We start from the raw sequence: 18,504 nt of genomic DNA, 5'->3' as shown, positions 1-18,504 counted from the left end.
ATGAAAGGACTCTAACACGTACGTGTTTGTGAAGCACTACATCCTCGAACTGCAAAATGTCAGTCGATACTTCAGAGCTGGTACGTGCAAAGCTATGTGCGCAGCGCTGAAAGTCGTTTATTTATAGTTCGCAAACAGCGGGTCTCTGCGCCGTTTTCGAAACGCGCGTTTTTCTGACCACATTGCGCGGAAAGGGGAACAATTCAGTTTAATTAAATACCCCGACGTGTTATAATAGCTAACAATCACGCGAATGTTACATCATGTTTTGATGTACAACTCTTCTTGTTGTGAAATATCAGAAACCTAACAAAACTAATCCGTTTTACCATCGTACCACTTGACTTTGCTTCCCTAGTCGTCCTTTTTCCAATAATCGAGATATTGAGGCCTAGGACCTTGGTGAAAACTCAGGAATGCAATCAGGCCAAAATATGATCAATACCTCGCTATTTTTAGTTGACGAGAATTCCAACCCATAGCAGGAATTTGGTATTTTAATCTTTTTCGCCACAACATAGACAGAGCTTTGCAAAACTCTGATAAGAGCTTGAGAAACTTAAACCAGCTTAAACTTGTAGAATAGAATTTCCACCCATCAGGTGGTCCAAAGTTGAAATTTGTCATCGACTTTCGACAAAAATTATAAAACCACTAGAAAAATAACTGATTTCAAGTGAAACAAATCCTTCAGCTAAAAGATCGCCTAACAAATTTTGCATTCTTTCTTATTATTTTTTCTGTTTACGTCAAAATTTAATTAAAATGAAGTGTCAAAACCTCTGCTGTGCTTACTAAAGCAGGAAATGCAATTCAAGTGCCTTGAAGAAAATTCAGAGGACCGTTAAAAGTGTTACAACTGAGATAGTTCCTGACATTGCCAGCCATAATAAGCAGTTCTCTTTGGCGTTTAAGAGCTGACAATTTTATGTATGAGAAGACTTCTGCTAAAAAGGTAATTTGTCGCTTGTCACTTCTCGTTTCAACAGATTACAAACAGGATTCACTTGTTTGGGGCATTTTCACCAGTTTAGAGTTGGGTTGGACCGGTGCTGCTTCAGTTTCAACGTGTATTGAGATTAGTCAAAGTTCATTTGAACGTACTGAATACACGGAGGTTTTCTTTACAAATATTTAGCGATAACAGGAGCAAATTGATTGCCAGTGAAAGTTTACTTGAATACTTCCCCAGATCATTGGTGAAGATAACTGTTAATGCAGTAACGTACTTTGCCAGTCAGTACACACAATTTTCAACCACCAAATGAATCCCTGCCTGTACTGTAGGTCTGCCGGGTGATATCAAGCTTTCTTTCCACATTCACGTCAAAAGTAAATTTGAGTAGAAAACGGCAAAACATTTTCTGGTAGTTTCTGACGGTAGTTTCACTCAGTTATAAACTACACCGAGCTGTCAGATTTTAAGCACGTTTTATTGTAACTACGTGTCAACCAAGAGCCAACCGCAACACGTTTATAGTCTCAGCTTCAACAGTTTAAGTTTATCACGCCATCTTTAAAAACACTTACGAGTTTTTATAACATTTAAACTGATGGTTAAAAGTCGTAAACGTGAGGTGTTTACCACATTGTCATTGACTCCATCTGGAGACCACAAGAACTAATAAACAACATTTGAAGTTACCTCGTGTCATTGATATTATTTTGCAGAAGGTTGCAATGATCTTCTTGACAACAAACTTAGCGCCGACAAAAAAGCGCCTGCTTTGATACTCCCGCTCTTCAATTAAAAAGAAATGTCCAACAGAGCATATAATGGAAACTGGATATACTCGTCACGTTTCGTAAAAAGGAAAGAGAATTGAAAACAACTACAGGAAACAAACTAAAAAGCACGCTGTTTCTGAATGGAAACCTGGCCGAACTATAACGGAAGCAAGCACAAGCTACTTCCCTTCAAGCGATACACTCCAAGTTTTCTGGGAGGCAATAATGAGATTGTTACATAACGTTCTCTGGAAAATCAAAACGACATGATTTCAGTGGCTCCACTGGTCATTAGCTCCTCCTTGAGTTATCGCAGTGACGTCATATCCGGTTTGCGCCGTTATAGGCGTCGACTGCTTACCTGCGTCGATTTATTTTCATGCATGAAACGACTGCAAACGAATTTTAAACGAGTTTCAACGTAAATAATATTAGTAAAAGGGTTATTGATGGAGGAGGACGAAACAGTAGCATAACGCAATAAAATCACTTCTGTAATTTCTGTGTTTTGTGATAGTTGACTTCTGTTTGTCTAGGCAGCAGTTAATCGCAATAACGTCAATAACCTCTCGGCTATCGTCACTCATTTGTAACTATTGTATTTCCTTAATCTGAAGGAGCCAGAACGCGCAGTTTTTGAGGACAATTTTGTCGCGACATAATACAAACACATATCTATTCCAAAAACTACTTCAAGCTGTGAATGTACCAAAAAATAACCATTATCACCAAAGGCTCTCACTGAAACTCAGAAAAACATACGCCGAAGGAAGACTCTAGATTCTGGCCAACGGGGTGATAATGAGCAATAATGAGGTACTTAAGGTTCTTAGCGATCGTTAATAACTTGCCATTATAAGATTAAATTTTTCCCTGCTCTGCGATTGTTTAGATTACTTAAACGTATTTTAAACATGCTTCATTTCTTTACTGCACTACCCTTTTGTCCAGAAAAGAAAAGAAACGAAATATACATCGGTGGTTGCCGCTCCACAAAGAAACACTTGCTGATAATTTACCTGAAATAATTTTTAGCAAATTTGTGGTCGACCGCACGATTTTCTGCGACAGCAATACAAATATTCATCGTTGGGGTTAGAGGATTATGTAGAATACTCATTTAACTACTTTTTTGTTGGTACACGCCCTTCACGTGGAATGCAGACACTGCCTGGTGAATTGCGAAACCGACAGGTCATATCCATCATTTTATGACGTGCTTGAAAAAAACTTTGAAAGTACTTTAGGAGACTTCCATAGATTCCTTTAAAAAAGTTATGTTACAGCCATTTTTCTGATTCACCAAACTTCCTTTAGTGAAGATAATATGTTAGCCATTACAAGGTAATACACGTACCGAGTCATACGAAAACAACGAGTAAGACTGGGAAACTGGACCATAAATATTTTTGGTCATTCTTTGTTTTTACGTATTTATCATAGTTTTCGAATCACTTAAAACACAGAACAATTGCTAGTGACTGGGCTACACAACATCGATCTGCCCAGATAGAGCTTTTCACTCACTTCCGTAACCGTTTATAGCAAGCAAGGGTGTTATGAAAGAAACACAACATTTTGGTCCAGAATACGTTGTAACAAAGTAACAAAAGCTCCTTGAACCGTTTCACGGGTTTTAGTTTGTTTCCAGCTTCGTTCGCTATTTTTATTGTGATTTGCCCTTCACATAACTTTGAGACCTTCCGTTGTGCTAAGCTGGTAACCACAATGTAGTTCCAAGTCCGTTTAAGGCAACAAGAACGAGCATTTGCTACTTTGTAACATTGCAATGCAACTAAAAGGAAATAACTCACAGTTCTCGATTTCCTTTTTAGCTTCAACAAATCGTCCTTCAGTGGTTTAGTTGAAGGCTTTAACTGATGCTAATTTATGCAAGCCTGCATTCATGAAAACTTAAAAAATACCTTCAATTCTATGTTTGGCACTTGAAATCCCTTTTTCCGTTAAAAATGGCCTCAAGTGAAAGCAACTCTCATACAATTTCTTTTGAGTAATCTCACGTTCACACAAGCTTCAGTTTGTACATAACACAATACTGATCTGAGTAAAGTTTTGGCATTTCCGGATCTATTTAACCTCGAACCACAATTGCGAAAATGAACTGAGTTATATTTGAGGATAAACATAAGCAGTTTATGGTCTAAAAACAACAAACTGTGGCAGGGTAAACGTTCGCACTATGTACCCCTTTCCTGTGTGGTATTTTTAAAAGAATTGCCCGAAAATGAGTCTGGCAGCCTTGGTCCCAGATCAGCTTAATCTGACATTCAGAAGTGTGATGTGAAATAATTTGTCTTTCCGATAACCACGACATTTCCAGCCTTCCTGCGTGGGCTTGATTCAGGATTGAAGATATGCTCTTAACTTTTTTTCGGACAACAATCTCTGGATTTTATTCGTACAAAATAATCAGTCATTTTTTATAATCCACAATCAGATGCAGTGAGCCCGAGAGAAAACATAAACATTCAATGTAACAGGGATTGTAAGTCAAAAAGTATTTACGTATAAAGGCTGCTAACCTAAACTGTTTTGAATGACAGGCACTTCCCTGCACAGAAACTTTGACTCATCACACAAGGTGATTGTTATCTTCAATCAAAACCCTTACATTTTTGTTTTTTCGCAAAGAGGAGACACTCAGTTTTAATATGCCTGAAAGATATCACTTTCATTCAATTCAGACCTCCTCAAAGATAACAAGGATAGCATTTTCCCGGCAAATTGTAATCTTTGGAACCAATTATTGACAACAAAATCTTTTTAATCTAAAATTGTTAGACAGTTTTCAAAAGGATTCAACCAGGCCAGAACATCTCGAACTCATCAAATTTGACATAACAGCATTAAAAAGGGAGTGTTATAGATTACCGACATTTTTTGCATTTTCCTGGTCCTAAAGCCAATCGGTCAATATTTTTATGGTCAGGATAGTGTGCCATTTACCTTAACAAGATAACGGTATTACAATATAGTTAGAAAATATCACGACCACAGGCGAAAAAATCCCAATATGAGCCTCATTAGCGTAGGTGGCTAAGAGTAAATTCCCTTTCAAGAGCTGACTATCCGAACATGAACAAAAATTCTATTTTCACGATAGGATCATCGCAACTGAATAGAACTGACTATTTAGTTCTTTCCAAGAAACAAGCGATCATAGATTAAAGTATAACAGCTTAACTTGGCCAGGGTTCTCGGTATTTCAATAACGTTGATTACAACCCACGCTAAAACTGAGCTATGAAAGATGTTTCTGCATTTGAAGTACGAGATTTACATTCTTCTGGAAGTGTTCCAATTTGCAAAAGAACTTTATTCCATCTTGTTCAGAAACAAGCTATACAAAAACGGGTGAATAAAACTGATATTCAAAAGGTAGTCATCGTGTTTAAATTTTATATGGAAAACTTGTGTTTAACTCAACTGCAGAATATCATTTCAGACAGACTTTCCTGAAATGCAATGGAGAAGCAAACATTAACTTGTAAACTAAAATCTTCCAGCAAATGAATCACTCACTGATTTCATTCATTTTGTTCAACTACTCCAGGCTGTTATGATTATTTTGCAGATGATGTGTGGTCAAATTACATCGTTGCGCTCTTAGACAGTGTGTGTCAACAAGTTTCTTCGCCTACTCCTGTTTAAACTAGATTCGCACGCATGCGCAAAGGGTACTTGGGACAGCTTTCGTGACCAAACACTAGGTCCCAGGCTGCTGGCCGGGCCAAGTTAATCCAACATGGCGGCAACGCTCTGAATCCAAAGTGAGGACTTTCGGTTCCCAAGTGTTCACGTTCATAAATAACAATTTGCTTGTCTTTAACTGAATGACTGTAGTTTTTTTATGTCTTTTTAGTTAAACAAGAATATCTCTTTCACAACAAAGCTTCCCGCGAATCCAAAACCTATTTAGTGATCTTAGACTCTTTTAATTAGTTAAATGAATGATCGTACTGAAGATAAAAAGTCTGAAAAAAAAATCATTTAACATAACACAGCGAGAAACCAGGTTATCAGCTTTATCTGCGGAGAGTAGGTTAATCAAACCATGCAAGACGCCATCTCAAATTAGTTCTATGGAAATATGGCACTGAATATTCCAGAAGATAAACAACGAATTACCATCTCTCACGCGATCTCTGTGAACTCACGCGATTTCTACACTGTGCAAGTTCCGCCGGCTCTCCGCCTTTTTCAGTCTGTTTGCCGTGCTGCCTTAGTTTCTCTGGATTCCTCGAAAGAAAAATCAGTCAAACTGTATTCAAAGCAGTGAAGAGAACTTTCATCTGAAAAAATTAAGAAGAACTTACTTTTTTTACTTTGGAAGACGAAATCTATCTTAATAGCATGGTGGCAGAATGCAATAACTATAAAAGCTTGGGGCATTGCCAAAAGTTTCAAACAGTTGCCCTATAAGGACTAACTGAATTTACTACAAGGAAATGTAGTTGTCAATGCGACCAATTCGATCTTAATTAATATACACGGGCCGGGACCTTCAACTTTTATCGCGTGATAAAAGACGAAAATAACCAGTCTTTACTGTAAAGCTAAATTTAAACCTTTAATTGCATAAAAGTAATTACAAGAAGATCTGTTTTTATTTAAAATGGTGTGATGACAACCACAAAACAGCGTTACAAGGCATCTCAAATTTTGACGTAAAGGCGTGCCGCCAATGGGTAGGAAAATAACTTCAGTTGATTTCTTTGCAATCTTGAATTGAAGTTTTAGCAATGAAGGTGTGCTTCAGTTAGATTTCAAGTAATTACCGTTTATGCAGATTGTAGTTCTGATTAGATTGCACAGTCACTAAGCTAAAACCTTTTTGATAAGGTTTTTTTTTTCCAAAAAAAGTCTTGCAGTTGATGGTACTTTTTTCCCCATAATTAGATTAGTATAATTCGTACGATGAGTAGGAAAGAGGAAACACAGGATTTTAAAGAGATTTCACTAGCCGTGGTCAAGATTGCTATTCAAACTATAGATTTCTAAGCAGTCGTATAAAAACAAAGGACTTTAAAAAGAAAATGTCTCCAGTTTTCATTTCATTTGCAAGTGATTTGCTACCAGGTTGCGTGCGGTTATTCAAACCTCCCAATTAACTGTGAATTGACCGCTCTAAAAACAATGCATAGGGTAATTACCGCTCTTGCAACAGTCATCAAGATCTATTTTCTCCTTTCAATGCGCATTCATTGTAAAGCAAATAAATTATGAGAGTATAGGAGAGCATCTTCTGAGGGATAATCTCTTGAAATCCCTAACAGGGTTTTTTGTTCACGCTGGGAAGGTCAATGTCGATAAACGCCGGCCCTGATACTGAACTGCCACTGGCTTATAAGCGGGTTCCGACAAAAGTAATCTTTAAAATACCTCTATAGATGAAGTTTGGTTTTATTTGGTGACATTGCCTTCATCGCTTACCATAGAGATCAACCCACGCCCAAATTGTCTCTTTGGGCTTCAATTCAAACTTTCTGACCAGCACCTTCGCCCTTCCATCCCCCTGACCGTCAGTTTACCATTATATGTCGATCCTTGTTCCTCATAGATTTGCTATAACATATTTTTTTTTAACCTAGCATCTTCCTGTGTTTGCGGCTATAACTAGAAGCATTTTGTAAACATCACAGAAACGGGCTCCCGGAAGCTCGTTGTCTTTGAACCCTATCACATAACAGAATCGGAGAAGATTCGAAGAACAGGATTTCATTTAACCTTCAGTTAATTAAGGGGTGAACAGTGTGAAGTGAAACCACAAGGAAAACAAACTTACGCACGCAAAGTAAACAAGCACATTGAAACACTACGTGAAGGAATGCGTTCTTTGAGAGTCGTCGGTTAGTTTTTTTTTATCTTGAAAGATGTCCAAAACATTACCGTAAATCGTGATAGCATTCACCGATGTTGCCAGAATTGGTTATCTTCTATTTGTTCCAAATAATGTGTCCAAATGCTGCGGCAAAATCCGTCTACATAATTTTGTTCTACTTGTAAGGTTCGACAAAAGGAAAACCAACTGGAGAGAAAATGTCAACGCGCCCCGCAAATGCTAAGAGGTTTTGAGAGTATTAGAGAGTTACAAAGACAACTTTGAGATCATCCTATTAGAGAAGGAATATTTAACTTATTTTTAGAAACTTATTTTTTACGAAATATTTTTGGGGGTCAAACGATCGAAGGCAATAAAGGATTATCCAAAGATAAAACCGATTTAAATCACACATCCGAAGAACACAGGATAACTCAAGCCAAATAGGAAAAATGAGTGTCATGTGACGTCTTGTAGTTTATTTGGCGTGACAAGAGATGCAGCCAAGGCCGAGATGTCAAAGAATGTGTTTAAAACCATGCTGTTTTAGGTTGCCTTTAGCTAGTCAGCCTGTTTGGAACATTCCAATTAAAATAAAGTTGGAAATACTCCCGACGTGGTTCACGTTCTCTACCACAAAACGCCTGTTCGAAGCATATCTTTCGCCACCCAACATGATACCCCAATAGCCTGTATACATCCGCCCCCTCCTCAACACAAGCTACACCTCAACAGACAGAATCACCGTTATCACACGCTGCTCATGGTAAAAGCAAGAAACATAATTTGAACATTATTCTTTATTTACGTAAGAGACAAAAGTGCCATTCACAACTCTTTCTACCAAGGGAATATTGTTTACGCACACATTTGGCTGGGTTACAAGATGTAGATCGCTGTTGAAAGTAACGCAACCCCTTCACCAGTAACAACAAACGACTTCGAAGTACGATTAAGACTCTTAATTTTAATCCAAAGTTTTCAACTTCTCAGTGTTAAGTGTCCAAGCTACATTCTTTCCACATTAATTCTGAGAACCATTATAAGGCTCATCTTCGATAGTTTCCTTTATTCTCTTCTCCTGTTTTCTCGGTAATGTACTGAAATAGTAAAACTTTCAATGAGCTTGGAAATGAATATGGTCTATTCCGAGCTTGAATAGCGATAATAAGACACTCAATTTCCTAGTATACTATCTACACTGTGCAATACATTAGCGAACTTTCCCACACGGATTACAGTAAGTCTTGAAGGCAAAGATATTAAAGTACCCACGGATAATTTTCTTACTTAGGTCGTGTCTGGCGGGGAGATCTCACCGAACTGACAGTTGTCAATAAATACCCTTGTCCCCGTAACAATCTTAAATAACTAGTACTTTCAGGTAATTCAAACCTAAATCTCACATACTTCAAAGACGATAAAAACATATTTCAAGTTGCAAACAATAGCTCAAAATAACAAGAATAAAACTTCTCCTTACATTCCTCGATCAGGTATATAGCCTTCGTTTTATTTTTATAATTAGATACATTTTTTTCTCGCAGGGATTTCATTAGGTTGTGGAAATGTCGTTCACCTCGTGGAAATTGCAGTTTGCTAATAGTGGTGTATTTACAGCTCTTTTTGTATTACAAATATGTTATATACAACCCGTCTTTTTACAGAAGAAACAAAACAACTGTGCCACTTCAACAGAAGTGTTAGCACGACAGCATCATCGTCTTTGTCTACATCCACTCTGCATTATCATCCGTGTAACTGGCCGCAGGGATTAACGTCACTTTAACGGGAATCAAAGATGTCTTGAATTGTCGTTTTGCAAGCCAAACACTTCCCGTTTACCGTTCAGCTGTGTCTAGAAGTCAGACATGACGAGATGTTGGTGCAGTTTTCACCACAACAGCACTTCACATCTTGCTCTTTTCCAAACCAAACTCCGCCACAAACTGAGTCAACTCGCTTTCAAACCAACTTGCTTTGTTCCTACACAAGGGAGGTATACTAAATTAGACATTCAACTGCTTCAACTTACAAAATCACTCGTTCAAAAGTGGATGACTAAGAATTTTGTAGCATGAAGTGACTAGGAGTAATACCACTCAGTCTCACGCTTATGGGATGCTAACAGCTAACTACCTCCCTCTCCCATCCCACTCCCCACCCTCCCTCCCACACACACACACAACTGGGTGAAGAGAGAGGCATTGTGAGTAAACGTCTTGCCCAAAAACACAACAGGAGGTCACTAAGTTATCACGTCTTCCACGGATACTCTCTTGTACGGTAAAAGGTAAAGGTAAAGTCTGCATACGAGCCAAGTGGCCCATAAGGCTTGAGCTTGTTCCGGTTTCTGTCGCATGAAGCGACTAGGAGTATTTCTACTCTCCCTGGATGAGATGTTAGTCCGTTGCAGGGTTACCCCCAGCATTGAATTCGTCAGTAACCTTTTGTACACCTGTGTGGAGAGAGGTACTGTGAGAGTAAAGTGTCTTGCCCAAGAACACAACACAATGTCCCGAACCCAGACCGCTCGATCCGGAGTCGAGCGCACTAACCATGAGGCCACCGCGCATGGCATGATTAAAAGTTAAACCATTGCCTTACCTTAATATTTTGGCATCGTTTTCGATCTTTTCAAGTCTAGTGATTTCTTTGTACAGTTCAATGATATTTTCTTCAAGAGTCTCTTTTGCTCTCTGTACCAGCGACTTAAGCTTCACGAAGGTCGACGTTAATTCTCTGACATTAAATTAACACAATCATCAGTTTGTCATCTACAACAGAAATAACGCTGCATAAACAAGATTAACTAGAGTAACGTTTAGAGATTTCGGTAAACAAACAAGAAATTAACAACACTGGATCAAGGCACATCAAGCGAAACCCACACGGAGGACACGGATTAAAACTAAGCATGTTAAGTAAACAGTGTTTCTACTGAAAAAAGGTTGATCCAAAAGTTTTTGAACATAAGAAAATTCGCGACATTCAACGAATATTTGTCTCCTTGCAAGAGTGATAGAGAAACTACTCAGCAGTAAAGTAAACTTGTCTAAACGTACTACTACATATATCATACCGATACCATTACTCGTAATCGTATGCTAGTTCATAGACAGGTCTGGATAATCCTTATCCAATTTGCGTGCCAACATTTTGCCAAATGGCATGATCATGAGTTCAACATTCATAATCTCCTTACAAGTGAAGGACTTGTACGAAACACGTGACATTATAGCCATAAAGGACAGACACCAAAAGAACACGTGACAACCTGAAAGCTCAGCCAACATGTGTGAATAACTCTCGGTCGACAAACAACACTTTTGCTCTGTACTTATGGCACGATCTTTTATGAACCAATCACAAGGCATGGTAAATGAAACCAAAGACGCATTACATTTATTTCAAGAGTCATTTTAACGCTGATTTATAAATGATCTATGTCACTTCAACTCACTGTTGTACTTGTATACTGCAGTTGGCACTTGTAAAGCTGACCACCAACTGAAGCTTTTCAGTGGCATATTCCACAAACTGACGCTTGAAGGTTTTCTCTTTAGCATTGTTGGTCCAGCGCAGTCTCTCGATCACATAGACACCACTGTACAGACCGCCACACAGGGCGATAAACTTCCAGCCCACGGTCTTCCAGATCTGTTAACAAAAACCATCCACACATTTTAGACCATGATAAAACTAATTTAATTGTAATTTTAAGTTGGTTCACATATTGAACAAATGCAACTAAACCCTCACCAATCCACCGACTATGACCACCAGTGTACCCGTGCGTGACGTCAGTGAAGCAAGCCCTTGTATGACGGCTAAAGTGACGTCATCACCCTCATAACGTGTCATAACGTCACGTGACGAACTGGTTTGGGTACTCGCCCTAGGCCTTCCCTCTGTAGAATACGATTGAGCATTGTGCTGGGCAGTTGGCACTAGACTCTGGACGTTTCTCTGAATCTGAAAAAAATAAGAGCAGCGGCATAAGTATCTATGCTTAAGATTTGGTTCTGATACATGTACCAGAATGAAACTTAAACTTTGTAGTCCTTTATACATTTCTTACGATCGTGTTTAAACAACAGTGTCACAGTACGCGTGACTTTCAGTAAACAACAACAAAACTAAATTTCTGCACTTCACTGGACCTGGAAATACAACAATCCATTTTCTCAACGTAATTTAAAAAGACTTGAAGTGAAGTCAGTTGTCATTAAGGGTACTTTTTTGAGCAATAAGTTATTGAAAAAATGTAATAAATAACAAACCGTTTGCCTAACATCAAATATAACGAAGTACACGTTTTATGACCATTCTGTTTAAATGTGTGTGTTCTAATCTTACATTAGCTCCCAAAGCAATGGCCAGACCAGCATTATGAGGTGCCAAAAACTTCCTTAAAATCGCCTGCCAGCCCAGTGTGAAATGAAACTCTATGTCTTCCTGGAAGTCAGTGCACAAACTTGGGACATCCAATTTGTAGCTTGCTTGGAAATCAAGACTAAAATGAATTAAAAACACAAGAAAATAAGTGGAATGATAATACAATCATGTCAGACAACAGCTATAAATGACCCCTTCCTCTCTATCTCATCTCTCTCTTGTTCCTTTCCTCTCCATACCCTTATCACTCACCCCTCCCTCCCTCTCTCCCTCCCTCCATGCCCTTCTCACCCCCCCTCCCCCCTTTTCTTCCTCCCACCTTAGAATATTTCACACATTACCAAAATGAAAAGTTTACTGTGCATTATACTCACGCTGGGGTTCCTGGTTCAAGTGATACCTCAGGTGATTCTGGTGGGAGAAGACCACGGAGACGATCTGAAATTTGATGTAACTTTACAATTAGAAGGAAAGATCTGATGGTTAGTCACATAATAATACTAGAACCTCAATGATTTGCAAACAACTGACCTGTCATGTCCCTCTGTGCATCACAAATGACTTGAGTCTGAGAATTAGAGCAACGAGCTGTCATATTCCTTCCCAGGCCTCTCTCCAGGTGACTGTAAAGCTCCTGTTAAGCAACAATCATGCATTTAACCCTTACAGATAATAATACAGTGTAGCTGTACCGTTCTATGTAGATGTTACCTTTTTGTATGTTCTAAGGAAACCAGGATGAGGGTGAAAAGGATGATCAAATTCATTCACTAGTAATCCCAATCGACCAATCTCTTCTGTCATGGCTTCAGTTACCTGGAGACAAAAAAACATACTTTATAATTATTATAAATGACATACTATCGACCCAGGGTCCCACAGAAGTTTACACCCAAGTTTGTACTCAAAAAATTGATTAATTTATGTCAACATTGTAAATTTAGTCTTTCATGGACAGCCTGCTGAAGGTCATGCCCAGCAACAAATGTGGGGTAAATGGCATCTGGGCTCTATCAACATGAAAAAATGTCTACAAGAATGCACAAAAATCTAGATGCTATTATTTCTACCTTAAGTTGAACGGAAATGCTGGCCCTAAGGGGAGATCATCCTGCCTTGAACTCTCTTGTGAAGTGAAAGCGATGAATTCTTAGAACTGGTCTGACTGTTCTTTGGATCATTTTTTTCCATCAATTATTGAGTAAGCTCTATAAATAACTGATCTAAAAGTGAAGTGATCTGTTGCAAAATTCTTTACCTGTGCTTCCACTTTAGCTGTAATTTCCTTGATCTGTCTCTTGGAATCATGACTGCAGATCTCCAGTTGTTCCTTCACATACTCCAGTCGGTTTTCCTGTTCTTTCTTAGCCTTCTCCAGTTTTGTTCTGCAAAAGAAGAAAAAAATTCAATAATGATGGTAGCTTGAGAGATGAAATTTCACACCTGACACTGTGGGTAACAAAAAGACTTAAATTCAAACCTCTCCATACAGACACCTCTCTAATATGGACAATTTTCTATGTACCGACAAAATTTTCATACATTTCCTCTAAAAAAGCCCTCTATAATACAGACCCTCCCTAAAACGGACAACATACACTACATCTCAGCGCTAGGGAGTAAAACCATACAAATTTAACCTCTTTATTACGAACACTTCAGGGACCAGGTGTCGACAATTTGCGGTATGTACCATTATCATTCAGCGATCAATTTAGATTCAGAAATTCACACGACACTCACTTCTGGGTCTAAACACTCTAAACTGTCAGTGGAGACTTCAAAGTGACGTCATCATAGTTACCTCTCCAAGATGGACACCTCTCTACTACAGACACTCTAACTAACCTTTGCTGAAAGGCACAGCCAACAATCTGCTCCATAAGGACTTTCACCATGTTAGTGATTTTCATCCCACTGACTGCATGAGATTCAAACTTGGTCTGGATGGCTGACTTAGAAATACACTCCTGTGAACATAAACACATTACTTTACAGTTGTACATGCAATAGCAAATATTAACACATTTATCTCTGATCAAATGCTTCAGCCAACAATTTCTTCTTGTGGAAAGATTTAGCGACAAATTAATTGTCCACATCATCTTTACCTCAAATTTACGTTCAAAGTTCTCAAACTCCAACTGACGAGCAGGGAATCCTTCAACATGAATGGCACCACCTACAAATTAAGAACTGCAATGTAAATAATAGTATTTACTTATTTAAGCCTATGTAAAAAAAAAAAAAAAGATATGATAAAAACTAATGCTGCGTTCTTTGTTTCATTGTTTGTTGGTTGGTTTGTTTCTGCTCAGAATAATAAGCTTTTAAACACTGTGGCAACAAATTACTTTGCCTCGAAATTAAACAGTTGGAAGGAAAGGTAAATTGAATAACAAGAAATGAGTTCATATACCTCCTTGAGGCATTCCCTGGTGTTTCTGCATTCTTGTCATTAGAGTCTGGAGAAAAACAAAACAGAAATTAATAATAATGATGATGATAATGATAATGATAATGATAATGATAATGATGATGATAATGATAATGATAATGATAATAATAATAATAAAATATCCACCATCTTTAATTGACCTCTTCACTTGTATATAACACAAAGATTTGTGGAACCCGTACAGAGTTCATTTCATTCAAGTATGACTCTCATAAGCCATACATGTAGGTGCTGGCATTTTTTAACATAATCTTTAATCAATCTTCCAAACATCTTGCTCCAAGAAACATTCATATCCTTTTAATGGCATGAGCCTCCCCTCTCCCCCTCCACTGATCCTCTAAGTAACCCAGTTTAGCTCCATTCTTTGGCTTCCCAAAACACAATGCCTCAAAATTTCCAGTGATCTTTCCTGATGTCAGTACAATGTGTGGATAATTGCTGTAAGTTCCACACAACCTACCACACAGTACTGTGACTTACTTCTTTGGCAGACACGAAAAACACTCTGTCCTCGGCTTGAGCTCTGTCCACACACTTAAGCTCATCAGCAAGGAAGCTGATGTTCCTACTCAGGTGCTGATTTTTGACCTGAGTGTAGAGGAAAAAGGGAAACATTCACTGCAGTTCATGTCATGGTTCAAGGATTGGATTAGCAGTGACTAAAACACCAGTTTCCCCTGACTCCAATGGGTCCCAGGTTAAAACTGGTTTTGTCACAGTAAATGTGTACTATTGAGGCAACCTGAAAAAATGTTAGGAAGTATTCTGTGATACACCTGCACATCATACTTTTGTGGAAACCACAGTTAAACATTGACACCGTAATTCCCATATGTAGACCAAACCTGTTTTAGTGATCAGGGTTTACCAGTTTTGGTGACAAAATCATAACCTTCCACTAGCATCAGTTCTTTTCAGAAATCACTTACTAGCTCCATTGTGTCAGGTTCTGAGGCAGACGCATCCCATCTATTGTTCAGGATGAAGATGTTTGGTCGTGAAAGACGTTGGTTGACTTTGTGGAAGAAATTCTTCTCCTGTAGGAAAGAAAGAGATGAAGGTCTAAGTGATGCCTAGAGATGAACGCAATATAATTCATTCAGTGAATACAGTATACTTCAACAAATGATCAAGACAACTTTTATTACCATAATTCTAGAATACACCATACAAAACCTCTTTGGAAGTACTCTTACATGTATAGAGCTATAGCCTGGTTAATACTTCATTTCTCACAACTACTGTATGTTATTTACGTACACGTAGTGTAAATAAACACAATTTACATACCGTGACCATGAGTGTAGACTCGGCATTAGCAACCAATACAAACACATCAGCATCTAAGCAATGTTTGTCAATCCACAAATCAAGATCTGGACTGACATCAATACCAGGACTATAATTGTTAATAATAAAAAGAAAATCACACATAAAGTACTGACTTAACATTATTTTTGTTATTTACACCAGGTGGTTAAAGATACAAGTTCATTGTAGCAAAAGTCTGTAAAGCAATGGCATTTCCAGTTGAGATCTACTTGTCCATATGGTAAATTCAAAATTTTAAAACTGATAATAATGATGAAAATTTGACATGTTCCTCTTTTTCATTCTAGGGAATTTAGGCACAGGTTTGTATCACACCCTTTAAGTTACACATATAACTGGTATACATATACTAATGGACTTGTAAATGGTTAGCTCATGTAGCAAATATGGGATCTATGACTTAGACAGTGACGGAACACTGCAATTTTCAGGTTAATCTCTTTGCTTCTTACCTGTCAACCAGAACAACATCTTCAGACAGCATTTTGCATCTGAAAAATTGGAAATTATAAAATAATTATATCATTATAATTATTTATATGATAACTGTCTACCTTACTTGACTGTCCATATAGATAGATCAGTAAATAATAATTATTTTTAATTATAACTAACAAACAAACCTTGATTTTGGCCAGAAGACTTGAACAAGACTGCTGTGGTCAAGCTTTTCATCACACAGAGCATGAGCAAGTTGAGATAAAGACTGTTTTGATAACAGAAGCAGGGTTAATACTGAAAATTACATGTTGCTATATTATAAGTACTATATTGGCCATTAAAACCTTTAGACAGGTGTACAAAGTTCTCTTTAATTTTGTAAGTTAAGATTTACTGATGCTTAACTTACTCAAAAAGCTACCTTTCATGAACGTAAAAAGAGAGGCTGTGTACATTCCTATGCTGCATTATTTTGTAATTCAATCAAGACATCTGCATCTTTCATATGGTGATAATGCAGTTGTATATAGTCAGTCACCGACTTAGCCTAGTAGTAATACTCATGTCCCAGTTGCTGACTACTGGCAAATCTACAATCTGATTGTCTACTGCAGAGACAGTTACTATCAATTGACAGAAGGCCCACTGAGAGTGTGCACAGTTTTGCTATTGCATCATAGCAGAGATAAGGATTTTATGTATCAAACAAAACCAGTAGTATTTCCTTCAACTAATCAGTGTTCTACATTTTAAGTTTAATAGACTAGGGACTGGATTGTGATAACACTATTACACTGTTTGCATTTGATTTCTATTAACTTTGCTGGGTGAACAAGGGGCTTTACCACTTGCCAACCACTGTGCCTGTATGTATCAATCTCATTTAGTCTTACTGTAAGTCTGCAGTTGCAAGTAAATTTCAAACACTTGTATACCAAGCCATTTAAATGTCACATGTGCTGATTAACCTATGTCATAGTATACCATGAAGAGTTACATATTAAATATATTATATAGCAAAGTAAAATGAAGCCAAACCTTGACATTCTTTTTCTCATTACTCTCTGGAATTAAAATATAAGGGTCTGGTAAATCAGAGCCATGAACACTCAGAAAACAGTTTGTTGTATGACCAATGCCCATTGGTAAGATCTTGTCTTGTAGCATAGCATTCACTGCAGTACTTTTTCCATTACTTGTACGCCCAAAGAAAGCAACTTTCATCTGGTCTCTTGCTAACACCTCAGAGATACCTGAGACCTGTGCTAAATAGCCTGAAACCTGTTTATAAGCCAGAGGAAACAAACCATTTACTCATGACACAAATCAAGTTTTTAATTGCAAAATATTTTTCAAAAATTTATGATCTGTATGTCTACTAATGTCAAGTTTGTAAAAGGCTACCTAAATATCTCAAAACAATCTCTCTCAAAACAAGGTCACCATTTGCTCACAAATCTCACATTATTGTCAACCAGCTCAAAATGGGACTAAACTGGTGTAATGTGGCAATCATATTCTAAAAATCAAACTATCCAAAACAGGCCCTCAGGTTGTAGGTTTAGGGCAGGAAGCAACGTTAAAAACTTAAACATCCTAACAGCACATTTTAGATACTGAATCTTAATTAACAGGTCTATATTGTACATGATGCACAAATCAGAAAAAGCTCGTGTTCCATTGTTTTTATTCCAATCATAATGAATGTTTCTACAAATTTAACACACATGGATAATTATTTTGACCGTATAAAAACCACTGATCAGTAATGATACGAAACATAAGGCTAAAGGCAACAAACTTTAACTAGTACATGTATAAACGTAATAAACTTAAGCTTAATTAAGCTTACGTACAAGTTACACGTCTTACATAAGCTGAGAAGCTTTTTAACTTGTTTTATGTCAAACACACATACCTCAGTAGAAAACTTCTTGATTTCTTCGTTATTATCATCAGATATTTTGCAATCCGCCAGAAAGTTATTACAGTTCTCAAGATACTTCCCAATGTCACCAAAAGTGGAGTTAATCTTCTGCTTGGCTTTCACAAAATTGTGCAGAGGAGACTCGCCATGAACACCGTTCATTTCGCCGTCTTTTAGCGAATAAGCTCGTTTAAATTGAGACGATGAGTTCCTCATGACAACAAAGGGTAGACTTGATACCCAACTAAGGGACTGATTTGTTGTCGATGGAAGAATAAAAGGTTATTTAGCTATAACTACACGGATTTTCACAGGACTTCATATCACTTCTCGATATACGCACGTGAATCTTATTAATTAGGCATATTTTTCCAC

The 18,504-nt window shown here is 37.7% G+C and overlaps 1 protein-coding gene across 2 annotated transcripts; it reads right to left on the bottom strand.

Annotated features, from left to right (window-relative positions):
* Positions 1-8,355: 8,355 nt before the first annotated feature.
* LOC110067477 (mitofusin-2-like) lies at positions 8,356-18,500 on the bottom strand. Of its 2 annotated transcripts, XM_089283534.1 has the most exons (19): positions 18,121-18,499; positions 17,241-17,483; positions 16,385-16,467; positions 16,214-16,252; positions 15,720-15,828; positions 15,359-15,466; positions 14,910-15,017; positions 14,388-14,433; positions 14,080-14,150; positions 13,817-13,938; positions 13,227-13,353; positions 12,680-12,784; positions 12,500-12,602; positions 12,343-12,406; positions 11,930-12,086; positions 11,333-11,545; positions 11,034-11,230; positions 10,178-10,312; positions 8,356-9,556 (listed from the first exon to the last, which is right to left on the bottom strand). In XM_089283534.1, the coding sequence occupies exons 1-19, from the start codon at positions 18,343-18,345 to the stop codon at positions 9,481-9,483; spliced, it is 2,331 nt and encodes a 776-aa protein (XP_089139660.1). In that variant the 5' UTR covers positions 18,346-18,499; the 3' UTR covers positions 8,356-9,480. The 2 variants fall into 2 exon arrangements, with proteins under 2 accessions (XP_089139660.1, XP_089139659.1); XM_089283533.1 differs by having other exon boundaries at positions 13,817-14,150; positions 18,121-18,500.
* Positions 18,501-18,504: the final 4 nt, after the last annotated feature.

Source organism: Orbicella faveolata, unplaced genomic scaffold, assembly GCF_042242905.1.
Source record: "Orbicella faveolata isolate gen_17 unplaced genomic scaffold, um_ofav_v1 contig_12, whole genome shotgun sequence".
In the NCBI taxonomy this organism is placed as follows: domain Eukaryota; kingdom Metazoa; phylum Cnidaria; class Anthozoa; order Scleractinia; family Merulinidae; genus Orbicella; species Orbicella faveolata.
The sequence above is the reverse complement of the archived record's forward strand: the minus strand, read 5'-3'. Positions and strand labels throughout refer to the sequence as shown.